General features: G+C 46.2%; 7 protein-coding genes across 7 annotated transcripts; 3 read left to right on the top strand and 4 right to left on the bottom strand.

Annotated features, from left to right (window-relative positions):
- Window positions 1-1,839: 1,839 nt before the first annotated feature.
- Window positions 1,840-3,336, top strand: PGRI_084950 (Major facilitator superfamily domain, general substrate transporter; the record flags this gene model as incomplete). Its single annotated transcript, XM_040796209.1, has 1 exon — window positions 1,840-3,336. The coding sequence occupies one exon, from the start codon at window positions 1,840-1,842 to the stop codon at window positions 3,334-3,336; it is 1,497 nt and encodes a 498-aa protein (XP_040650747.1).
- A 754-nt stretch (window positions 3,337-4,090) lies between these two features.
- PGRI_084940 (uncharacterized protein) lies at window positions 4,091-6,550 on the top strand (the record flags this gene model as incomplete). Its single annotated transcript, XM_040796208.1, has 3 exons — window positions 4,091-4,461; window positions 4,859-5,536; window positions 5,767-6,550. 3 exons carry the CDS (start codon window positions 4,091-4,093, stop codon window positions 6,548-6,550), a joined length of 1,833 nt encoding a protein of 610 aa, XP_040650746.1.
- A 2,808-nt stretch (window positions 6,551-9,358) lies between these two features.
- On the bottom strand, window positions 9,359-10,294 carry PGRI_084930 (uncharacterized protein; the record flags this gene model as incomplete). The annotated part of the gene is made up of 1 exon (XM_040796207.1): window positions 9,359-10,294. One exon carries the CDS (start codon window positions 10,292-10,294, stop codon window positions 9,359-9,361), a length of 936 nt encoding a protein of 311 aa, XP_040650745.1.
- A 606-nt stretch (window positions 10,295-10,900) lies between these two features.
- PGRI_084920 (Glucose/ribitol dehydrogenase) lies at window positions 10,901-11,972 on the bottom strand (the record flags this gene model as incomplete). The annotated part of the gene is made up of 3 exons (XM_040796206.1): window positions 10,901-11,544; window positions 11,637-11,866; window positions 11,938-11,972. The coding sequence occupies 3 exons, from the start codon at window positions 11,970-11,972 to the stop codon at window positions 10,901-10,903; spliced, it is 909 nt and encodes a 302-aa protein (XP_040650744.1).
- Window positions 11,973-12,527: 555 nt separating this feature from the next.
- PGRI_084910 (NmrA/HSCARG family protein) lies at window positions 12,528-13,684 on the bottom strand (the record flags this gene model as incomplete). The annotated part of the gene is made up of 3 exons (XM_040796205.1): window positions 12,528-12,997; window positions 13,059-13,550; window positions 13,618-13,684. 3 exons carry the CDS (start codon window positions 13,682-13,684, stop codon window positions 12,528-12,530), a joined length of 1,029 nt encoding a protein of 342 aa, XP_040650743.1.
- A 1,617-nt stretch (window positions 13,685-15,301) lies between these two features.
- On the bottom strand, window positions 15,302-18,631 carry PGRI_084900 (uncharacterized protein; the record flags this gene model as incomplete). Its single annotated transcript, XM_040796204.1, has 1 exon — window positions 15,302-18,631. One exon carries the CDS (start codon window positions 18,629-18,631, stop codon window positions 15,302-15,304), a length of 3,330 nt encoding a protein of 1,109 aa, XP_040650742.1.
- A 2,011-nt stretch (window positions 18,632-20,642) lies between these two features.
- On the top strand, window positions 20,643-22,227 carry PGRI_084890 (cytochrome P450; the record flags this gene model as incomplete). Its single annotated transcript, XM_040796203.1, has 2 exons — window positions 20,643-20,936; window positions 20,995-22,227. 2 exons carry the CDS (start codon window positions 20,643-20,645, stop codon window positions 22,225-22,227), a joined length of 1,527 nt encoding a protein of 508 aa, XP_040650741.1.
- Between the last annotated feature and the right edge of the window lie 163 nt (window positions 22,228-22,390).

Raw genomic sequence — 22,390 nt, 5'->3', positions numbered from 1 at the left:
TAAGTAGTTAGGGGGCTCTATAGCCAAGGTTGTCATTGGCGCTCGGTGACGTCCCGTTATTTATCAAACAATAATATTTCTCGAGCAAAAAGATGATAGATATCTCAATGAATCACGCTAGTGGTTACAAACCGTACACATGACTCTGATGGCGGCTGGATTGGCATGATTTGATTGTACATACCCAGTGAAGCTCATCAGAATTCCGCACGGGCTCTCCAAAATGGGCTTACTGCGTTTACTGCTGTAAAGAGCGGGGTCTGCCCTGTGCCTTTTAGAAGGCATGTTGAAATAAAATATTAGGTTGGGCGGAACCAACGAGGTAATTGTAGTAATGACCTAGGATTGAAGTATGTGATGGTGAATACACTGATTTCTGGCCCTAGAATGCCTCAAATTTAGGATACAACTTATTGGAGGGGCCATGAAACGAAGGCACGGGCCGTCATGCCAAACAAAAACATTCGCTATGAGCCTATAACTCCGCGGAACTAGTGGCGTGCGATACTAAGGTAGCCCTCACCCATTTTTTTACCCGGGCGAAACCTACCCGGTTACCGGCCCGCCATAAGTCACACGTCGTTGAGGCTGTGCCTGGGTATTACATCAAGCGTGACTAGTATTAACGTGATAAATTATAGTATGAGCATTTGGTTAATTTTCATGAATGTCGCCTTTAAGTAAAATGCTTCGTTGCATCTTTTCCTAGTATGGATATAGTATTCACTGATAATCTCAAGTCTTCCGAAGGACCTGATAAATCATCCTCCAACCACCTGCATATGGACAGACTTTCCTTGGAGAAATTAGGTGTTAGGAGGAGTAGAACATATTGAGAGGGGAGAGGAGTCTGGTGTCAATAAACGAAGTTGATTGCAAGAGGAAGTTATGCGAGAACTCATACTAAAACCATGGAGGTTCAAAGTCTAACAACTTAGATCAGCAGCAGAACCCAACTGGAAGACCATCGTCTCTTGTCCCAATTCGAATATCTCACCTACCTCGCTCTGGCTTAACAGGATCACGACTCAACATCCACAAAAGGGTCTCTGAGACTGCCCAAAATACCAAGTTTACCCACGCCCCTCGTGGCATTGATTGCTTCGGTGCTTAAAGTCAACTTTCTACTAACACCTCACCCTAGGTACCACGAAAATGAGCGATGGTCCGAGATCTCCCGAGTTTGTCACCTTCCAATGGATTTGGGGTTTGGTTAAGCTCCACAAATGGACTTGTGCGGCTGAGCTTATTTTTCTTGACTCCCGTCTTCCTGCCGAGATAACGGCACGATGACAAGGATAATATCACGCCATACCATATAAGGTATTACCCAGATATTGAATGCAACATGATCTTTAGCCCCCGGGGGCCACGATGATCGAGTACCAATCCACCCCATTACAAATCTCTCGGTCTGATAAGAGCAAGGGACATTATATGGGCATATTTGAGGCAATGTTTCTCCTGGATTGAATAAATTGGAGTATTCATCGTCTATACACTCCATGACCCAAGAAATGTCTTTACTAATAGAGACAAACTCGCCGAATACGAACAAATATTTTGACCCATCATTGTCAAGTGATCCCAAGAATCGATCGCAGTCCCTTTGTGAAACACAATCTCAATCACAATCAGAATGCGGCTGCGACTGCACGGAGGAGAAACACGTATCAAATATGTCACCGCTGGAGTATGCTGAAGCAGGTCGACCAGGCCACAAGAGAAAGCCTCTGTCATTTTTTCTTGCATTCACGGCTCTGCTATTAATGGTCTTCCTGGTCTCCTTAGATGCTACCACATTGGCAGTTGCAATTCCGGTAATCCTATACACAGCCAATGATTCCAAACCACCATTCAGCTCACCTGCTTCATTTGTCTCAACAGGCCATCACCGATGAACTTTCAGGCACAACTTTGACCGCATTTTGGGCCAACATCTCCTTCACGGTAGCAGTTGTTGTCATCCAACCGATCTATACCAGTTTTTCTGATATTTTCGGTCGCAAGATTCCTCTCTACGCGGCTTTTACACTTTTTGGTGTTGGATCAATCGTCTTCGCTGTCGCACATAACATGGCTGTTCTCATTGTAGGACGTGTGCTACAAGGACTAGGCGGAGGTGGCCTCGACGTCCTGAGCGAGGTCATTGTCGCTGACATCACCACTCTGCAAGAGAGAGCTGTGTATATCGGTTTACTATCCCTTCCAATGGCTGCAGGATGCATTGCAGGACCCATTCTCGGGGCAGTCTTTAGTGAATATGTTACGTGGCGATGGATTGGCTGGATCAATCTACCTATCATTGGAGTTGCCCTCTTTTTATCAATCTTCTTTATGCGTCTGAAACCCATTGATCAGTCACTTCGCTCGCAACTTGGCCGTATAGACTGGCTTGGAATGCTACTCTTTACGGCCGGTTGTGTTCTCTTCGCCCTACCGCTGAGTTGGGCAGGGAATATGTATCCATGGGGCTCGTGGCGAACCATCGTCCCGCTGATCATTGGTGTTCTAATATTGGTGGGATTCGGATTTTATGAGTCTCATCAGACCGACGCTGTGTTTCCCTCCCGTATCTTCCGCTCAAGAACCGCCCAAATGTCTCTGCTTGGAAGCTTTATCCACGGGTTCGTGCTGTATACTCTTCTACAGTATCTTCCACTGTTTTTCCAAGCGGTTTACCTCGAATCTCCGCTCAGATCTTCCATCTCAATTCTACCATTCTGTTGTGTCGTCTTCGTGTTTACAGGAATTGCGGCCTTCGCCGTGGATCTCTTTCGGACATACCTATGGGAAATATGGGCCGAATGGATATTTCTCGCCGTTGGCTGTGGTATTTTTGCAGTGTGGGACCAATCTTCCTCACAAGCCGTGAGTTCCAGTGTCCAGGTGATTGCTGGGATTGGAATTGGCACAATATTCAGCGTTCCTCCAATACCGATGCAAGCCAGCGCTTCATCCGATGATCAAGGCCTCGCAATGGGAATTATGGTCGCATTCAGGCTGTTTGGTGCTCTCATTGGTCTTGCAGTTGGCGCCACTACATTCAGCAGTGTTTTCGCCAATAGGATAGCCGGTATCGCACTGCCTGCTTCTCTGGCATTGGTGAGAGACCCCAGTGAAGCAGTGAGCTTTATTCCTTATCTACGAACGGCCGACATCTCCCCTGGTCTGCGGGACCTCATTCGAGAGGCGTACAAGGACGCCATGCAGACAATCTGGTATGAGCTTGCAGCGTTTGGAGCAGTGGGGTTTCTGAGCTCCCTGTTTGTGGAAGAACTGACCATGGAGACGGAAGAGCTGGGTCGTCAACATTTTGAGCGCGAGTTAGAATAAACTCAGCTAGATCAAGCGCATTAGTGGATCTTGGTATCAAACCACACTAGATAATGGGTAATGATTCTAATGAACCACGTGCTATCCTGTTTACTACCAGTGCAATATTCTAGAGACACCCCTAATTACGTGAAACAATTAGGAGTGCAGCTGATTAGGCGTATTTGATATATGATAAATGCCCTATATAGTCTACCAGGTGTAGGTAACAATTTGATCCAACCCCTCCCTAGGAGATTGCGTCAAGCAGATAAATTACCTTAGATATCAGTCGAAATAAATAATTTGGTCAATTACATTTTAATCTTATCTGTATGCGAAACTGAGTACGGAGTAATTATTGGTGCAAATATATCGAGCGCGGGTAAAATCTGACTCGCAAGACTTCGGCTCATAGGGTGATACTTTCCCCTGAAAGTGGCCCCGAAAATAACTTGGCGTTGGCACTAATCACCGCCGATCTATGCCGATCTCCCCTATTTTGGCCTGTTACAACCCGGGCAAAACGCCCAATGTGGCGGGCGCAGGGTCCAAAAGTACCATCTCTGAAATTCAGCCTCCTACTATTTTCAGGGATATAGGTTAAACCCCCGCAAGATATTTGTCAAAATTCACGTGATCTCTGTTTGCTCCCATTTCTAGTCTCCACTTGTAGATAGTTTTCTTCAGGCATTTCATGATTCTTTCCAGACTACCTACTCTTCCATTGTAGCGTAGTGCCTCTCCATATTCAGAGCAAACGTCAGATCAAACCATGTCGGATAGGGATTTACTTGGCCGAAACATCGAGCTACTACCGATTCCCAGTCGTCTCAAGAGTGCATACCATCTCCTTCAAAGTGCGTCATCACGAGACTCAGATAGAAGGCCAAGAGAAAACTCATCAGATGATGAGGAAACACAAAGCAACATTAAACGAGGTCTATCGCGTTATGGCTCCCGATTTGAAGGCTGGAAGTTTACCATACTCTTGGCTTTCATAACCTCGTTGATTGTTCTGCTATTCAACGTGGGATTTCTGCTCTACACCGCTGCACATCCCCGCCGAGACGACATAAAGCTTTACCCTACTAAATATCAGAATGCATATTCCCGGGGCGAGCTCCATGGCGCAAACACTGTTTTGTACGAGGGCGATTGTGCGAAAGTGCATCGGTTAAGTACAGGTTTCCATTTGCTGGTGAACTTTCTGAGTACAGCTCTGCTGAGTGCCAGCAATTTCGGAATGGTATGAACATATTCTCTCCCAATATTTCACACTTTGGCAGTGAGATAACTTAGTGTCTTTCTATAGCAATGTCTATCTGCTCCGAAAAGGCATGATATAGACCGAGCACATCGAAGTGGCACATGGCTCGATATTGGAGTCCCTAGTATCCGCAACTTATTCCGGGTATCTGCAGTGCACTCGAGGTTGTGGCTATCCCTAGCGTTCTTATCGATTCCTTTTCACCTGATGTACGGGAGTGCTCGCCCAATGTATATCGTACAGCTATTGCAGTGGCTGACTGAGAAGCCATAGGTACAATTCCGCAATCTACGAAACAACCGCAGTCTTCGCTTACGATGTATTCGCCGGCCCTGGGTCTCTGGCGCACAAGAATGTGACAGACTTGTATATGTCAGGTTATGTGAACCATCGAGAAAAAGGGGATAGCCTTGACTCCTTCCAACATCTCTTGCACGCAGCAACGAACGGCACTCTTGACCGTCTACAAGGGACCGAATGCTTAGATGCATTTGCACAGATCTTCCAGAAAACATACAGCAGACTCTTAATTGTGACCGGTGATGTTGTAATAGCAAATGATTCATACGAGCACGTCTACACAAACCCCGTATTTAACCCGAACGAGTACGTGTCCAGCAGTACTGGTCCATACGATTGGCTATGTCTCGATTTTCCGCGGGATCCTGGTACACGGCCTGATTGCAACGTCAACAGTATCCCAAAAATTTCAACACAGATCGCCAAGAACAACTGGACTGTGACCCACTACAAAGTTGACTACTGCCTGGCTGAGAAGCAGCAGGAACATTGCAAGCTGCAATACTCTCTCCCAATAACGATTATTGTGATTACGTTTAATATATTCAAGGCTGGAATCCTGTTTTATATGTGGTTTAAGATACCCGATACTGATATTCCGATCTTGACTATCGGCGATGCCATTGCTTCCTTCCTACGTCAACCAGACCGGTACACGCAAGGTGGCTGTCTACTCTCCTATCGCAACGTAAGATACATAAATCGACTCGCACCAAAGGAATTCAAAAAGAGACCGCTAGAGCAGCCGAGACCATTTTCTAAGAGACGAAGACGATGGGGATCGGCTGTCTCCCTTCGGAGGTGGACATTTAGTATACTCCTGTGAGTGCTGCTGATTTACCCTTTCTATTCATTTATATCTCCATCTAACGCCCAAGTAGCTGGATCACCGCCAACACGATCTGTATTTCCCTCCTCTTATACGGACTCGCCAGGATTGGAAAAGGGGTCGACATCTGGAAGCAAGAACTAGGAAGCACCGTCACCGACACCCTAATAAAAGGCCCCAAGTGGCCAGACACATTGGAATTGAACGTCATCATTGCCAACGCCCCACAACTTATCTTTTCATTCCTCTACTTCGCTTTCAACAGTCTATTGACCACAATGGCTCTCGGAGCTGAATGGAGCGGATATGCCATCCACCGTAAAGGCCTCCGCGTCTCGAACAACGCTCAACTATCCCAGCGAAGCCAATACTTCCTTTCTATACCCTATCGCTACTCAATGCCTCTCTTAGCCGCCTCAGCCACCCTTCACTGGCTAATATCGCAAAGTTTGTTTACGGTCGGGATCGAAGCGTTCGATAGGAAAGTGCTTAGGGATGTTAACCAAGACATAACTACCTGCGGTTACTCGCCCATCGCGATAGTCAGTGCCGTCACGGTTGCAGCCTTCATGTTCTTTTGTCTCTTGGGGCTTAGTGCCAAACCGTTTAAGACGGGAATGCCGGTGGCGGGGAGTTGTAGCCTTGCAATTTCTGCCGCCTGTCATCCGGGCTTTGACCCATACGAAAATAGGGTCGTACACTCGGATTATGAGGATGATGATATGGCGCTTTTGCCTATTAAGTGGGGAGCGGTGCCGGTCAATGGCAGTATCGGTCATTGCAGCTTTACGTCAGAACATGTTGATATGCCTAAGACAGGGAAGATATACAGATGAAATTGAAATATAAATGTATTTGTGCCAGAAGTTATGGACTCACGATAGAGGGAAAGAGAGAGGCTTCAATTGGAGTATGTTGCCTTTTTTCTCGGGGGTTCATCATCAGGCATAGACTTGCGCTTTATGGTGGTAGGCCCCTCTAGGATGACACAGCTAGTGGGGGTCGCATTGAGGATTGCGATCTCTTGCCAACCTATTAGGGCCCGGGATAGGGTTCTCGAGGACCAGTTTTCTTCTAAGTCGAGAAAACAAAACCGACATTCCTAGTCGTCAGATAAACCTCCCCAGACTGACGAAACAAGGAAGTCCAGCCTAGGTAGGAGTCACCGGGTACTTTTCAATTATCTGTACGAATATTCAGCCGTATAAGCGGCCTTGTGATGTGTTGAGCATTCTCTGAGAGAGACGAAGAAGGAAGATGCTGTATCGATAATCTATGCAGAAATTAGGTATTTATACCATGTAAACAGCGGACCTGTGAATCCTGGATGCGGTTAGCTTTGCCTCTTTGGGTTTAGCGCCCTAATACGCCATCACGATATCTTCCTTTCGTACGCGGTAAAGTTATAGGATAAAGAGCTTTTAAGCTAGCGAAGTCCAATTCCATTAGAGGTCTATCTATTAGGACTAACTTCGAATCGCTAATTCGGAGGAAGGTTGTCGAACTAGGATTTAATAACGACTTTGCCTTTAAAAGTCATATACTAATCATTCTTTCCAGGTCTGGCGTGCAAAGCTCCCGCCCACTAGCGGGGAGATAATGGAGCCTCTTATCGCCATTGATAACCCCAGAAGAGCTTTAATAATGCTTCGGGAACCTCTCACTATCCTAACGTACCTGAATCATCCCGTTATCAATACCTATATCATGAATACTGTTAACCTAGTTCGTGAGGAATGGGGCCGAGTAGACGACGTATGGGAGGCTACCAGCCAGCCGATGGAATATTTGCAGGACTGGTGGGATGAATGGATCCGAGATAGGTTGAAGTACATGGCTGCCGAGGCCCGCAAGTGGGTGGAAGAATGGGCAAAGAAGATGTCCTAACACTGGGCGGTTCGAACGGGCGTTCACGCCAAGAAAAGTGATTGAGATTTTGGCCAGTCTGAGGAGGCTTGCCTCAGACGGGGAGGTCGATCACTCTAGGTTGGATTAGAGCAATCTTCCGAGGTCTACACATAGCGGGCTTTGGGGGCCCTCACGAGGATTTACCCCCAGTAGAATTCTGTATAGATAGTTCTCACTTTTTTTTCCTGAGAAATATCTCAAGCCGGAATCCCTCGTTTCCCATATACAGAGTAGAACAGTTACTTTTCCCTCAGGGATCAGTGCCCTGGACCAATGGGCGATTAGGAGAGTAAATTAGCTTGGCACTGAAAAAATGGCAAAAAAAGAAGTCTAAACTGAAAAATCAAGGAAGAAGTTGAGAACAGCCCTAGGAGTACTCCGTAACCGGTCTGTCTCTGAGCTATCCTCTTTGTGCCCCAGATATGACTCCCGGAGATTTGTTCCCAAATGTTTCCTGCACGAGCCCCTGCACTCCCCGGACTTTTCACTCCAGCCGCCAGTTGCCTTTGATAGCTCAGGTGTCTCAACCTCTCAGCCCCCTTTAGTGTCAAATCAAAGAAATGTCTCAATCCCAACATCATGGATAACCAACGCGAGCCACATGGCCATGGGGAAGCCTTACCCCAGCACCGCACCAATCTGCTCAGGTGTACCATGGGAGTTGGCTTTCACGGTACCCTGGTTGTCGACTGTCAGCTTCAAGTTTAGGTGAGCAGACTAGATATATCGAGTACAATTCTTCAAGGGGGTGTATCGGCTGAGCTTTTTATATACAAGAGCTCAGCGCATGACATAACCTGGTACTAGCCGGATGTATGGATATAGCTAGATAATGAGATATATTACCAAGTTAGCCCATGCGCCGAGCCTTTCCCCTGCAATAGAACCGTCTTGTCATGGATAACGTGGGCAAGGTTTTCGAACCCACAGCCAAGTCCGAGTTGACCTTCGACACCACCCCACCGCGTTTTGGCTAAAAGCCTTTTATGCGAAAAAGGACTTTATAAATACTCGATATCTAGAAAGGTTCGTTATGATAATACCTAACCGACGGCGGGTTCCTTCTTTGGGCGCGGCTATTTGACTTTTAGCCAATATTCCAGGTAATCTTTTCGATTGAAGGTCCTTTAGCAGACTTAACATCCCAACATTCTTACTAAACGACATCTGAAGATGAACTACCACATGTGCGGGGACAAAACTGATGAAGAGCTTGATCTGGATACCTCTGGGGATATATGTCTGCTTCAAAGATACCGATACGCTACCTACGTCAACAAAATATATCCATTAATATGCCGTGCCGACCTGAAGGAGCTATTGCAGATAGAAGTTGAACTTTGGGAAAAAGATTCAACGTGAGATAGCCTTGAAAGAGGAAATAGAGAAGCTTAAGAAGGAAGGTACCGACGCGACTACTGTTCGGGGCTTACAGGACAAATTGTGGAAAATTTCAACGGAATATTGGATCTTAGAACGAAGTTCGTGGGAAGTCGGATCAGAAGGCCGAAGAGATATACCTGTCCTCATTTCTCTATCTACCTAGCTTTGCTTGTAATGAGATTGCTTTGCTAATGCATCGCGGCCTTCGTGCCGCCTGACTTTAACCAAATGTTGGCCTGAATCCTGACCACCTTTAGATCCTAGGAAGGGAAGCAAATCCACTTTTGAAAAGTCGACCGAGGACGTGCAACTTGTAAGCTATGGCAGTCTCTTCGGATAGGATAATTTGACATTCAATGGAGATTTGGAAGGAAGGGGAAACGACCGCGACCATTCTTGATTGTTTCCGCTAAGCTCGCAGCCGGCCGACCAAGAATTTGGTCAACAGTGTCTGTATGTCGATCATAGCGCCCTGCAGCATGAAGCTTTGCCATAGTCTGAATGTGCCGATGTATATGTTCCGGAATCTGGCTCTTCTCGAGCGTTTCCTCTTCCCAGCTCTCAAATGGGATGTCCACGTAGTGAACGGAGCATCCTAAAGCAGCAGAATACTCCTCTGCAAGGCTGTACATATCAACGGAGCGGGGGCCAGTGATCTCCAAGGTTCGCCCGACATATGCAAGCGGTTCGAGTAACACTTTAACGGCTACTTCCGCCACATCGTTGGCTGATACTGGAGACACGCGGCTCTTCCCGAAAGGCAGACGAATTGCTCCAGACTTCTCAATAGACCGGGCCGCAAATGCCCAGAAAAGGGGATTTTCTTGAAAAGCTGTGGGTCGTAGATGAGTCGCGGGCACTCCTGACCAATTGAGCACCTGTTCACTCAGCCACTGCAGTCTGTGTTGAGGAGATTCAGTGACATGCATAAGGTCCATCTCGGAGACGGTCATCTGGGACATGTTGACCAGTAGTCTAACCCCAGAGCTGGCGCGCGCGGCCGCGGCCATTACCGTGGATGCCTCGAGGTACTGGGAAGACACACCCATGCAGAAAAAAACATATTCACACCCCTGGACAGCCGGAAATATCTCTTCCGATTTTGTGAGATCAGCGACCACGATTTCAGCTCCGAGTTTCTGAAGTCGCGCAACCCGTTCGTCATGACGACGAACCAGCGCACGAACGGGTATACCGGAGGATCTCAGTAGTTCGACAACACGGCCTGCCACTCCTCCAACTTGGCCTGCGGCACCAGTTACCAGCACAGGCGCTATTTGTTCTGGCATGATAGCAGGTCGTATAATGAATAGGCAATACACTACAGACCTGAAGATCTTCGGATTTTTTTTAAAAAAAAAAAAAAGCAAAAAGGGTAGAAACAGTGACTTCTCCAAATTCGACTCTAAGCTTATCAGGCGATGTTATATCTTAGTGCTGTTATTACTTGACCTCGGAAGAAAGTACATTTTATGTTTATTCATCCATCTGGCCGACCGATTATTCATCCTTCTCCGGGGAGGCCCTGGAGAGACAGAGAATAAAATATTAGATTACTTTCGATTTAACAGCCTCCCGAGGACCAGTCGCAAGACTATTGCATAAAATGGCGATCAGAAATAATTGAGGATGTTGACTAAACCGAATATTGTGACTAAAATGACTATATTGACGCCGCGTCATAGCAGTACCCCGTAGAAGACCTCAGCAGTACAACTCATGAGTTGATATTCCTTACTCAATACCACAAGTAAAATTATGTTACGATACATACATAGCAAATAAATAGTTGCTTTTACTAGATAACAATGTGAAGATACTTATTCAGAATGTGGATTAGCCAATTAATCCTAATTATTATTTAACACCAAAACTTCATTGCTAAGGTCAAAATGTCATTCTAATTTGACGGATGCTTGGCCCCTGTCAAAGATAGACATCCGGATTTTCTCTTGGTCAAGGCCGACCATCTTTTTCACGGTGCTGTCGAATATCTTTCTCCATCCTACAGCATTCAAGAACCAAATCAAAGCAGCATTGCTGCCTTTCCACAAATACTCACCTTGCCCGGATCTAGAGTTCTTCACCACTACTTCCTCGACAATTTGTTTGGCGAAGACTTCTGGTTTGAGACTGTTTTTAGAATGGTTTCGACTTCTTTCTTTTGCTCTCTCTTCAGCATCGATGTATATGCTTCCGGAGCCAAAGGAGATATTGTCAGCTGACATGAGGTTTGTGGCGACTTCCCCCATGAACACTGTAACTACTTTAATACCGAGTGGATCAAGCTCGATCCTGAGAGTGTCGCTGTAAGAAGCCACAGCTGCTTTGGAGGCGTTATACGCTGCCGAAAAAGCGAACGGAAGGCGTGACAGGATTGATGAGGTATTGATAATGACAGGTCGTGTTTGCGTATTCGAGGCGGAGGCTAGAAGAAGAGGAGTAAAGGCTGAAACCATATCAAACAGGCCAAAGACATTGGCATCAAACATGGCACGTGTGCGAGTAGGATCGGCTTCGATTGCTGGCGCTTCGTACACTGTTAAAGCAAAGAACCTGGTCAGAAGCTGAAAACTATCCAAGCGGCAGAATGCCAAAAAGACCACGGGGAATTCAACAAGTTGCACGTACTTGTGCCAGCATTGTTGAATAGAATATCCAATTTGCCGCCGGTCCGCTTCACAATCTCGTCCTTGAGTGCTGCAATGCTTGCCGCATTCGTCACGTCGAGTGCAAAGGTCTCAATTCCCTTGTCTTCTAAATTAGACAGGGATGCAGTGGATCGCGCGGTTGCGAAGACGCGCATGCCGTGGGCGGCAAATTCAAGAGCGAGAGCATTTCCCACTCCCCCGCGTGAGCACCTACTCGGAGTAATGTTTATTAGCTCGGTCAAAAAGAGGTGGTGAAGTGATTTCCATTCGGGGTTACGTACCCAGTGATAAGGATCGAGCGTTTTGGTGAAGTCATTCTGTCTAGGTATAAGGTCGAACAATAAGTGAAGCCGACGATGTTGAAGTCGAGTCTGTATATTAGATGTGGGCGTTTGCTGACCTATATATATACATATATGAAAAAAGCTACTCTCTACCGGGTGGGGGGGGGGGTTATCAATTTACTCTTGAGGCACTGCAACCGGTCAGAATGTGAGAGTATTGCCACCGACACTGACATTTGGGTCGGCCTCGATTAGTGATTCTTCCGCAAAATTGCCATACGTTATTTTATATTTGATTAGTCAACCATATGTTGGACCTCGGGATGAAGAAACAGTGACGGATTTCACTACCGAGTAGATGGAAATGCTTTTTTCTCAACCAAAACGGCATTAAATTGAATAATCAAAAAGCGAACCCTATTATTATATGCAGTCAATTCATGATCCTTGTTGTAATACAAATCTATGAAACGTTTAGGGTCCTAAAGTAGCCCGCCCAACAGCCTGAATTGAGGTGACCAGGAATTCTGGGGCTTCTGTTGCCAGCGTTAGATTTTTCATAACTACTTAGACAGCTGTTAAAACGTTCATGTTTCAGCCCGATCCTCCATCCCTTTCAATACCCGTTTAGGCTCTCCTTCATAACCAACTTTCTTCATCCATTCAGCCAGGCTTTTGATTCGTTGCGGGTGGATCTTGTCAAGCATTACAAAGTCGCGTCTGATCGCATGGCCTTCGCCCCAGTATCTCCACCAGGCCGAGAAGTTTGCACGCCAAGTCTGTACCGACTCATCACGAGGAGCGTCGGGTCCCAGGGCCCAGTTCGCCGGTGCACCAGGATATGGCTCGGCAACGGGCAGGTATTTTTCGAGCGGCACGTAAAGATGAACACCTATCTTGCCCGTCACCGAGGAGAAAGTCTTTGCGATCTCGGCGAACGAGACCTCTTCTGTTCCCACCACCAGGTCAACACCGGCTGACTCTTTGATGTTGTCAAACAGCCAGAGACTATAATAACCGACGTCGTCGAGCGCGGTCAGTGGAATTTTGCCATCCTCTGTTTCTTCAGTTGGTCAAATATTGAACAAGCAACTATCAAACAAGGTGACCCCACTTACTTGCTGGGTTGGCCCACAAGAAGCTCCCATCTTCTTGTTTCTGGGGCACAAACATGGCGTCAAAGAGCATGTCCATATAAGGACCAGTTGTTAGTAGGCTACTCTTCATGCGCCCTTCCTGGCCTTGGGCAAGAATAAACTGTCCGATTCTACCTTTGCCATCCATATGCCCACAGTGGTAATCCTCGTTCCACCCAGCATTCTTAAGCGCATATTCAATGTTGGCCCAGACGTAGTGCTGGACTCCTTCCGCCTGCGCAATCTCATAGGCACGGATACCGTAGAAAAGCTCATTCTTCTCGCCGAGCGTGAATCCGTCAGTATTGACCCATGCCCCATAGACACCCCGAAAGGCGGTGCGTAAGTCAGACTGATTGTCTTGAGTACCCTGGATCAGTCGAACATTAGGTAGTTGGAGAAGTGCCTGAGCACGAGCAGAGCTTTGATTGCGCGTTAATACACGCACGCTATATCTCCTGCTTTTCGCGAGCGCTATTATAATACAGCTAAGTTAATCTTCGTGCTGACATAAAACCAGGGGTCATAGTATATTACGTACCGTGGACAACAGGAATACCTTGGGCACCTGTCCCGCCGATAACCAAGATTTCTTTAAGGTTGGACATTCTAAGAGTGTTTGTTCTAGCGGATGATTCGGGGCAGTATCCGTGCAGATTAAAGGCATACTATATAGTCAGATGCGTTCGTATCCAACGCCACGCCATGACAAAGCACTTATTACTTAGGAGAAATGATGAATAAACCGTAAACCGTCACGACATCTGCTTGTTTACTCTATCAGACTTCTCTTTGTTCGGGAAAAATTTCACGCTTCGTGTGCCTTAGCCGGTCCTTGCAAATCTCACAAAAGTTACAGACCTCCGCAAAGAAGGGACAGAGCAGATGAGCTATGTTTTGGGCTTCGGCGCCGCTAGACTCTGAGCGGCGAATTTTTGATGACTCAACACTATGTCGGAGAGAAGCAGTAGTGACGTTGGGAGAAGGACTTTCAATTGTTGCATACTAAGTCATGGTACGAAGACAGCAAACTATCCGTATACCGCTAGAGAGTCTTTTCTGAAATAGAGGGGTATATTTTCGAGTCAGCAAGAAAGGTTCTGGCCTGATAAGCGTGCCATAATAGCTCTATGGTGAATCTTTAGGCTGGCAGAATATTATCTAATAAGCAGTGTGAGGCCACTAGTAAATAAACTCAAGAGTGGGTCATGACGAAAGGTTAATTTCTTTTGGATTAAACTTCCCAGAAGCTCTCAAATCGCAACCTTCGAATATATTTGGTCTCGGTCATGATTTACCATTTTTAATCTCGAATTGCAGACTAAACCAGATTACCAAGTTGGCCGATAGTTCGAGAAGATGATCAAGTATATTATGCCGTGTCTTCTACAATTCAGTCGGTCAAACGGACATGTGGAACCATCAGACCCAACGCAAAAGGCAAGCGAACCGCCATGGCAGCCTTGGATAAGATCACACTCTGATCAAAAAGCAAAAACATACAACAGTGAGGATTCGCTGGTGGTCACCCACCCAACTACTAACTCACCGGCGTGTGGCTTAAGTACGGCTGAGCGGACGGGAAGCCCTGTTTTCCACACCCTATGGTCGTATGTATCAGTTTTTGTGTGGGAGATAATCATATCGTGTAAAGTGAAGGTGCGAGCAGGCGCGAGAAGGGTGAGTGCACTCTATACAGGGTGAAAATCAAGTTGAGACTCGTCTAGTTCACGCGACCACTACACTAAGCCCCAGAATGCCATCAGATCGCACCGTTCCCTTTGAAACGCTCAGCATCTTGTCATGTACACGTAGCAACAGCTAGAAGTATCTTCCAATCAAGTTTCTTCATGATATCTTCAAACTTATGGTCTACCGATGTTATCGGGGATTTGAGCTTTGAGGATGCTTGGATCATTTTGTTTCGGGCCAAGGGTTTTGCTGTGTTGAGATGCAGGATTGGACTAGCTAGATGCGGCAGGGGACCATTGGATTGAACGATATTATATAACTCTGGACCACTGTATGAAGTATTCATACAGCTAATTATGGTGATACGATACATTTACTGAGGGCTTCGCGGGGCCCACGATTGTCAATAATGATAAAGGACCACCGCTACCCTAGATGGCACGCGCATGAATCCTGAATGTGACCCAACTGATGCAACATACATAGTAATATCACAATCTGAAACAATCAAGTAGACAAACATATTCTGTACCCTAACCCCCGCCCCATTTCCATAGCTTGGGGACGTTAGTCCACCAACTTCCACTTTTAATTTCCGTCTGGGAAGCAGTACTAGAGCGAAATCTGTCAGATTCAATCGATTCAAGTACTTGAATAGAATCAAGTGGCATGCCGCAGGAAACAAGTTCGGATTCAGTAAAATTTTGTAAAAGCTTGGATCCTATAGGTTGTTCTCCTCGCTGTTTTGACCTCGGGTCGTATTCAACCAGAGCAGCCGTATAGTCAAAATAGGGATCTGCGCCATTTCTCAAGAATGTTTGTATCGTTCGGAGAATCCGAAGCTTTGTCCTTCGAGCCATTTTCTCAGGTAAATTGTTGACGAAATGTCCCCAAACGGTGCAGCCCTTGTGACAAATATTGACATCGACACGAGCAGCCGTAATATCAACCAGGTCACAAAGCATCGCTTGGAACTCCTCAGAGTCACCGCGATACTCCCAATTACTCCCATCCATTATCAGGAATTCAACCCAGGCAGCCTTTGGCCCGCGCTCACTGGAGATGGCAGCACCGTAGTCCAAGAGCTGTTTTATGACACTCAACAGTACTTTACGACTGTTAATGCCCGTGTTGGCCCATGACCTCGCAAGGAAATTGATAAAGCATAGCCATGTAGTTGTGTTCTGACCATAGCTCCAGTTCGGAGATCCTCCTTTATCTAGGATTAGCTGTACCATCCTTGGATTTGGGACTTCGAAACCGCTCTCTGTGGGCTTTTGCATCGTGCGTGGAAATAGTGCACACAGCAACAATGAATTGATCTGCTCAAGATTTTCCGATTCGGGGCCTTCGTCAAGCCTCTCTCGCACATAAATCAAAAGGTCCTTCTTAACACATATTTCCAAGTAGATCTCCTCGAATCTTTTTGCCCACCCTGATACAGTGTCAGGTGTCCGGAAATCTAAGAAGATTTTGAGAAATTTGGGCCCAATGTTCTTGTAAAATATTGCACCGACACGCTCCAATTCGTCGAGAAGGTCTGTCTGGGACCTTGGGTTATGTTCCCGAATCTCAGATTCGCGGGCAAAATGCATGGCGTTATCGAACAGAGTCACGAAAAGTAGATCAAAATCCGAAGATCTCTCTTTAACAAGGGCCGATTTCAATTGCTGTACGAACGACGCGCATAGCCATGTTGCCGAATCAAAGGTGGGCGGCAGACGACTGGAAAATATTTCGCGCATTTCCGCAGCATTGAGAAAATCTCGAACTGTACGATGCAAGAAATCAACCCGGTAAAGCTGGAAGTCTTTTGGTGCCGCAAAAGTCTCATTTGAACCAGAACTACAGATGACTCGAGTATTCGTGTTGGGGAATTCCTTTTCGGTAATAATCTCGAGGAGATCTTGGCATCGGGCATTGAGCCGCTTAGCCATTGTTTGATGTCGTGATTTCACTTCACTAAGTGTTATTTGTTTGATTGGTGAAGCAAGAGCAAGTTGAACAGGTTCTTCTTCGTCCAGAAAAGAGAAAGTCAGTAAAGTCAAGGCCCGTTTTGATTGTAGGGCAATATCAAAGCATTTCGCTGCTTCAAATTTGTACAAAGGATCGATGTTTTCGAGCATATGCCCAAAGTACATTTCTAGGTCTGTTGGGATTGCTTGAAGCCTTCTGTGCAGTTCAGGCAGCCGATCATCATTTTCCAGTCCACGTTGCAATGAACGAACAACGAGATAAACCCACAAAAACACGCCATTGGCTTTTTTCACAACTTCATGAACAAGATTGATCCCTTCAAGGGTCTTTTCACGGATGCATTTGCGGTATAGGTTGTGTTCTTCTAGCTTGGAACGCACATAAAGCGAGATATCGTTTCTGGTGAGATCTTCTAAGCGAAGAGAAGAGCACTTGCCGTCTCCAAAGGCAACTTGGAATGCATTCCATGGCCGACTTGAGACCATAATCTTAACATTCTCGTTGCAATGAACTAGTTTGCATAGCAAGTTCACAAGCTCAACATGATCCCCTTGGTATTCATCAAGTCCGTCAATGAAAAAGCAAAACTTAGATGAGGAGATTTTTTGATTTGCTAATCGATGAAAAGCGTTGATCAACTGCGAGCGCGACCACATGTTTGTCATTTTGCTGTTGGTGGAGCCTTCACTCTCCTCGTGTGATTCGGATGGAAAGACTTGCTCGATGAGTGCCGGATGTTTTTGAAGAATCTCATGAAGAAGTGACCGAATAAGGCCTTCCTGCGACTTTTGAAGAGTAGTTCCGGAATTCCAAAAGAAGAAACTAGCCGTCATCAATTGATCACGTCCCGCCCATAGACGAAGAGCACGATGAGTCAGGCTGTGGTTACAGAGGAATTTCATCAAGGTAGATTTCCCCGATCCAGCCTTGCCCGAAACCCAAAATATACCATCTCCGCTCTTTTGCCACTCATACACAGAGGATTGGGATAACTTGTCTGCTGAAAGCTGCGTATCAAACGCCCATTCAAATGTTTGCGTGTGCGACTCTCGAATTTGCGAGTGTCTCTCCTGAATGGCCCGATAAGAAAGACTGTCCAACAATTTGAGCTGCCTTGCAAGATTCTCACTGGCTTTTAACCACTCCTCCAGATTCGCTATGGTTTCGTCAAATCCATCGGTGTTAGATGTGCGAAATCGAATCCAAGATTTGAGACCTTCATTTTCAGCATTATAATCTCGCATGCTGTTCAATGCCTGACTAATGCTTTTCAGCTGTTTCTGTACACCCTCATTTGTTTCCCTGATGGCTGGAGCTTGAGAAGTAAATATTGTCGACTGTTCCGAGTTTAACCCGTAGAACTGTTGCATAGACTTCCATATCGTCGAGTTTTGATCACAGAAAATCATGGTTAAGCAAGAGTTCAACTGCTGCCCGTAGGTATCCAGTCTTTTCGCGATCCGATCAATCTCTCCCGACTTTCTCATCCGTCGTAAGGCAAATCGAAATGCCTCCCATTTTTTGTTTGTAGTGTGGTCGTCTGTTGTACGCAATAAAGGAATCGCAGCACTTGCCTCAGATGTCCTCAGAGGGCGGAGAATGTCGTCTAGCTTTTTTGCTTGTTCCTGGCAACCTTGGGAAATCTCTAACAAGAGCTTTTCACCACGGGAAGCTCCCGGGCTGTCAGAGAGACTGGGTAGAAAGCGAGCACTTCCAGCCAACTCCTCAAGCTGCCGGGCAATCGACTGGAGCTCAATGTCGTCCGCCAAAGCCCCTGTTGTTGACTTGTAGAATTCACGGCTCTTCGAGAATAATTTGCATCCGGCATCGACAAATTGAATAACGATGCCCACTACTGCAAGGCTTGTACTTGGATCTAGCACCATGTTTTTAGGATCCCAGATTGTAATTTTGTATTGATATATTGATATATTATTCGAAATGAGACATTATTCGGTATGACAGAAAAGTTCGATCGGGGTCATGGATTTATTTTATTTCTGGTTTAAATGAGGCTGAGCCAAGGTTGGGGCTGAGCCTTTGGGCTGTGCTGCATAAGCCGTGTCCTGTACCTGGGCACGCAAATTACCCGATCCACGTAGAATGAACGGTATAAAGGTAGGATATAGCAAAAAATCATGCGAAAAAAAACAAAAACATACAACAGTGAGGATTCGCTGGTGGTCACCCACCCAACTACTAACTCACCGGCGTGTGGCTTAAGTACGGCTGAGCGGACGGGAAGCCCTGTTTTCCACACCCTATGGTCGTATGTGCTAAGTTGTATGTGAGAGGAAATAATGTAGTGTAAAGCACATGGTTTGGAAAAGAGGAGGTACATGTTGGGTAGGGATAAATAACGAGACTCATCGCTCATTGTATAGTTTAGTTTGAAGGGCAAACGTGGACTAAGTCCTGATAAATGCTATGCTAGCAGGTAGGATGGCGGAATGATTGGCGTGGTAGAAATAGTAGTTGTTTGGTGAGCTACATCGGCATAATATATATCGGTGACTTGAGTATCAAAAGCCACAGTTCATTGAGATAAGAGTTGAGAGAGAAATCGATTTCTAGGAAAGTCAGATAGATAAAGCCCATAAATAAGGCCACCGGCTTGATATTAGAGTTGTTGGATGCCTAGGGCATCACCATGTGACAGAACCTCAATGTTGGATAACTCTCTCCTCTTTCCTCTCTCTCTTTCCTCCTCCTCGTGCCACGCAACATATACAAAGATTTCTCTATTGATTCTCTATCTTTATCCCATTTCGCATCTTGATCAAGAGTGTCTAGCAGCCGAAATCTGTTTCAAGTATCTAGAAAAAGACCGCTCATGTGCCTTACTGTTATCTTCCTCATCGCTCACCCCCCGGCTGCGCAACGCTTACTCCCACACAATATAATTTCCTCCCACACAAAAACTGATACATACGACCATAGGGTGTGGAAAACAGGGCTTCCCGTCCGCTCAGCCGTACTTAAGCCACACGCCGGTGAGTTAGTAGTTGGGTGGGTGACCACCAGCGAATCCTCACTGTTGTATGTTTTTATCTTTTTTGGTCAGAGTGAGTGAATCCTTGGCCTCGCGGTATGGTTCGCATGCTTGCGTGGTAGGTAGGATACATACCCACATAGGTTTGACCCCTAGATTCGAAGCCATTCACAAGCATTCGAACCCAGCAAATCTTCTGTCTCGTTGGGAGGAAACCGACATTGCTATACTGAGATTCATATCTCAGGGGTTGTTGCTCTCACTATATATCTGATCCTTCTTCTTCTGAAGCGTCGCAGTCTGAAACTCCGTAATGGAGGCGGCCTGCACTTTGATCCTGTATTAAAATTGCTTGTAGTTTGTGCAGTGTCTTCGTCACAAGACCTCCTATTCAACATTGTGTCAAGGGGGACAACTTTATTGGAAAAAGGATAGTGACAAGAGCAAGAGTAGTAGCACTGGTATTTAAGTCAGGACGGTACTCATATATACGGTTATCCTTAAATATTGGCTGAAGGATGACGGTTGAAGGCCATGTCAAATCAGCTCTCATTCAGGCACGGTGTGATTGGGTGTTGTATTAAAAGGCCACGTACTACGGAGAAGTACCACGTAGGTTCAATGTTGTACTTTGTCAACATTTTCTCCACATTTACTTCTCCGTATGGAATATGGAATAACTACGAGTTGTCGGACTCTCAAAACAACATCCCTCAACTGGTCGCGAAAACAGCCAGCTCACCCCACATACCTGAATAAGCTAATTATTTGATCGATCTTTTGCTGGTTACCGGCTTTGGTGCTTCGCGATCACAAGTCTCATCAACTACAAGAAAATCACCAAATTTATATTCCAAATAACCTTCTACAGCTGCGACTTAAAATAGTATTCCCATCACTCCAAAATGGACGCCCCCACTTTGATGATGTACGGGGCCTACATTATCCTCGCAGCAATATTCCTCCGACTCTTCACAAACAGATATAAACGAGGACTTGAAAATATCCCCGGTCCAACTATCGCCAAGTACTCCAGCCTTTGGAAGCTGCACAATGTCTGGAAAGGAAACCACCACCAGACAGCCCTTGACCTACACCGCAAGCACGGCTCGCTGGTTCGAATTGGCCCAAACCACATCTCGGTCGGCGATCCCAGCGCCATCCCTCTGATTTACGGCTTAAACAAAGGATTTATGAAGGTGTGAATGCTATTATTCACACAGATATAAAATATAACTCACTTACGAAAAATAAAAGACAGAATTTTTCCCAATCCTGTCAATATCGTGGAAAAAAAAGCCCCAAATGAACCTCTTCTCCACAAGAGACGAAACCTATCACCGACAACAAAAGCGCAACGTTGCAGAGGCCTACAGCGTCTCCTCACTCCTTGAACTTGAATCCTCAGTCGACTCCTGCACAGATATCCTCACCTCCCAGCTCTCAAAATTCGCTACAGAAGGCACACCCATCGATTTAGGTATCTGGCTCCAGTACTACGCCTTCGACGTCATCGGCGAAATAACCTTCGCCAAGAAACTGGGGTTCCTGGAGCAAGGCCGCGACGTCGACGGCATGATGCAGGCTATCAAAGGTATGCTCGTATATGCCAGTCTATGCGGACAGACTCCAAAAATGCACAAGGTCCTCCTTGGGAATCCGCTTTTGACACTTTTTATTCCCAGCATGGAGTCCTGGAACCAGGTACTGCAGTTCACGCTTAAGGCTGTGAATTCTGTTGCGTCGCTGAAAAGAGATGGGGATAAGATTAATGAGTACCAGGGTGAGGGCGAGGGTGGGAAAGACATGATGTCCCGTTGGATGGCGATTCACCGTGCCGATCCCGAGAAATTATCGGTGCGGGATATTATTGTCCATCTTTCTGCGAATGTTTTCGTTGGCGCTGCTACCACGTCTATTGCATTACGTGCGATTCTGTACTACCTTATGCGGAACCCGCGGTGTATGGAAAAAGTTCGGGATGAGATTGATACTGCTGTTCTGGCAGGGAGGATTGGGAATCCGATCTCGTACCATGAATCCCTGGCTCATTTACCCTATATGACGGCTGTCATTAAAGAAGCGTTGAGACTCCATCCTTCCACGGGGTTGATTATTGAGCGGGAGGTTCCTCAACAGGGGGCTACAATTTGTGGGGAGTATATTCCAGGGGGGACTACCGTGGGTATCAATGCTTGGGTTGTGAATCGGAATGCGCGGGTATTCCATGATCCTCATGCATTTATCCCTGAGAGGTGGCTGGATAGTACGCCTGAGAAATTGAAGGAGATGGATCAGACTATTTTTACTTTCGGGTACGGGCCGAGGGCTTGTATAGGGAAGAATGTCTCTTTTATTGAGATGCACAAGATAGTCCCGCAACTGTTGCGGGAATTTGACATTCGTTTGAATAGTTCTAGGGAGTGGAACGTGAGAAATATTTGGTTTGTGCAGCAAGAGGGTATGATATGTGATCTTGTGAAGAGGTGAAATGGAGTTTTATACGTTCAAGATAGGCACCGAGTCTTTTCGTTGAATGAAGGTTGACAAGAATAGTCGGCCATATAAGCGGCCTTGTGAAGTCCTTTCAGTAGTCTTTTCGGTAGTCTTCTCAGATAGCGTTCTATTCAGATAGCTCGATGGCGTAAAAAAG

This window comes from Penicillium griseofulvum, assembly GCF_001561935.1.
Source record: "Penicillium griseofulvum strain PG3 chromosome Unknown contig_10, whole genome shotgun sequence".
Lineage (NCBI taxonomy): Eukaryota > Fungi > Ascomycota > Eurotiomycetes > Eurotiales > Aspergillaceae > Penicillium > Penicillium griseofulvum.
This window is presented reverse-complemented; position numbering and strand designations above follow the sequence as displayed.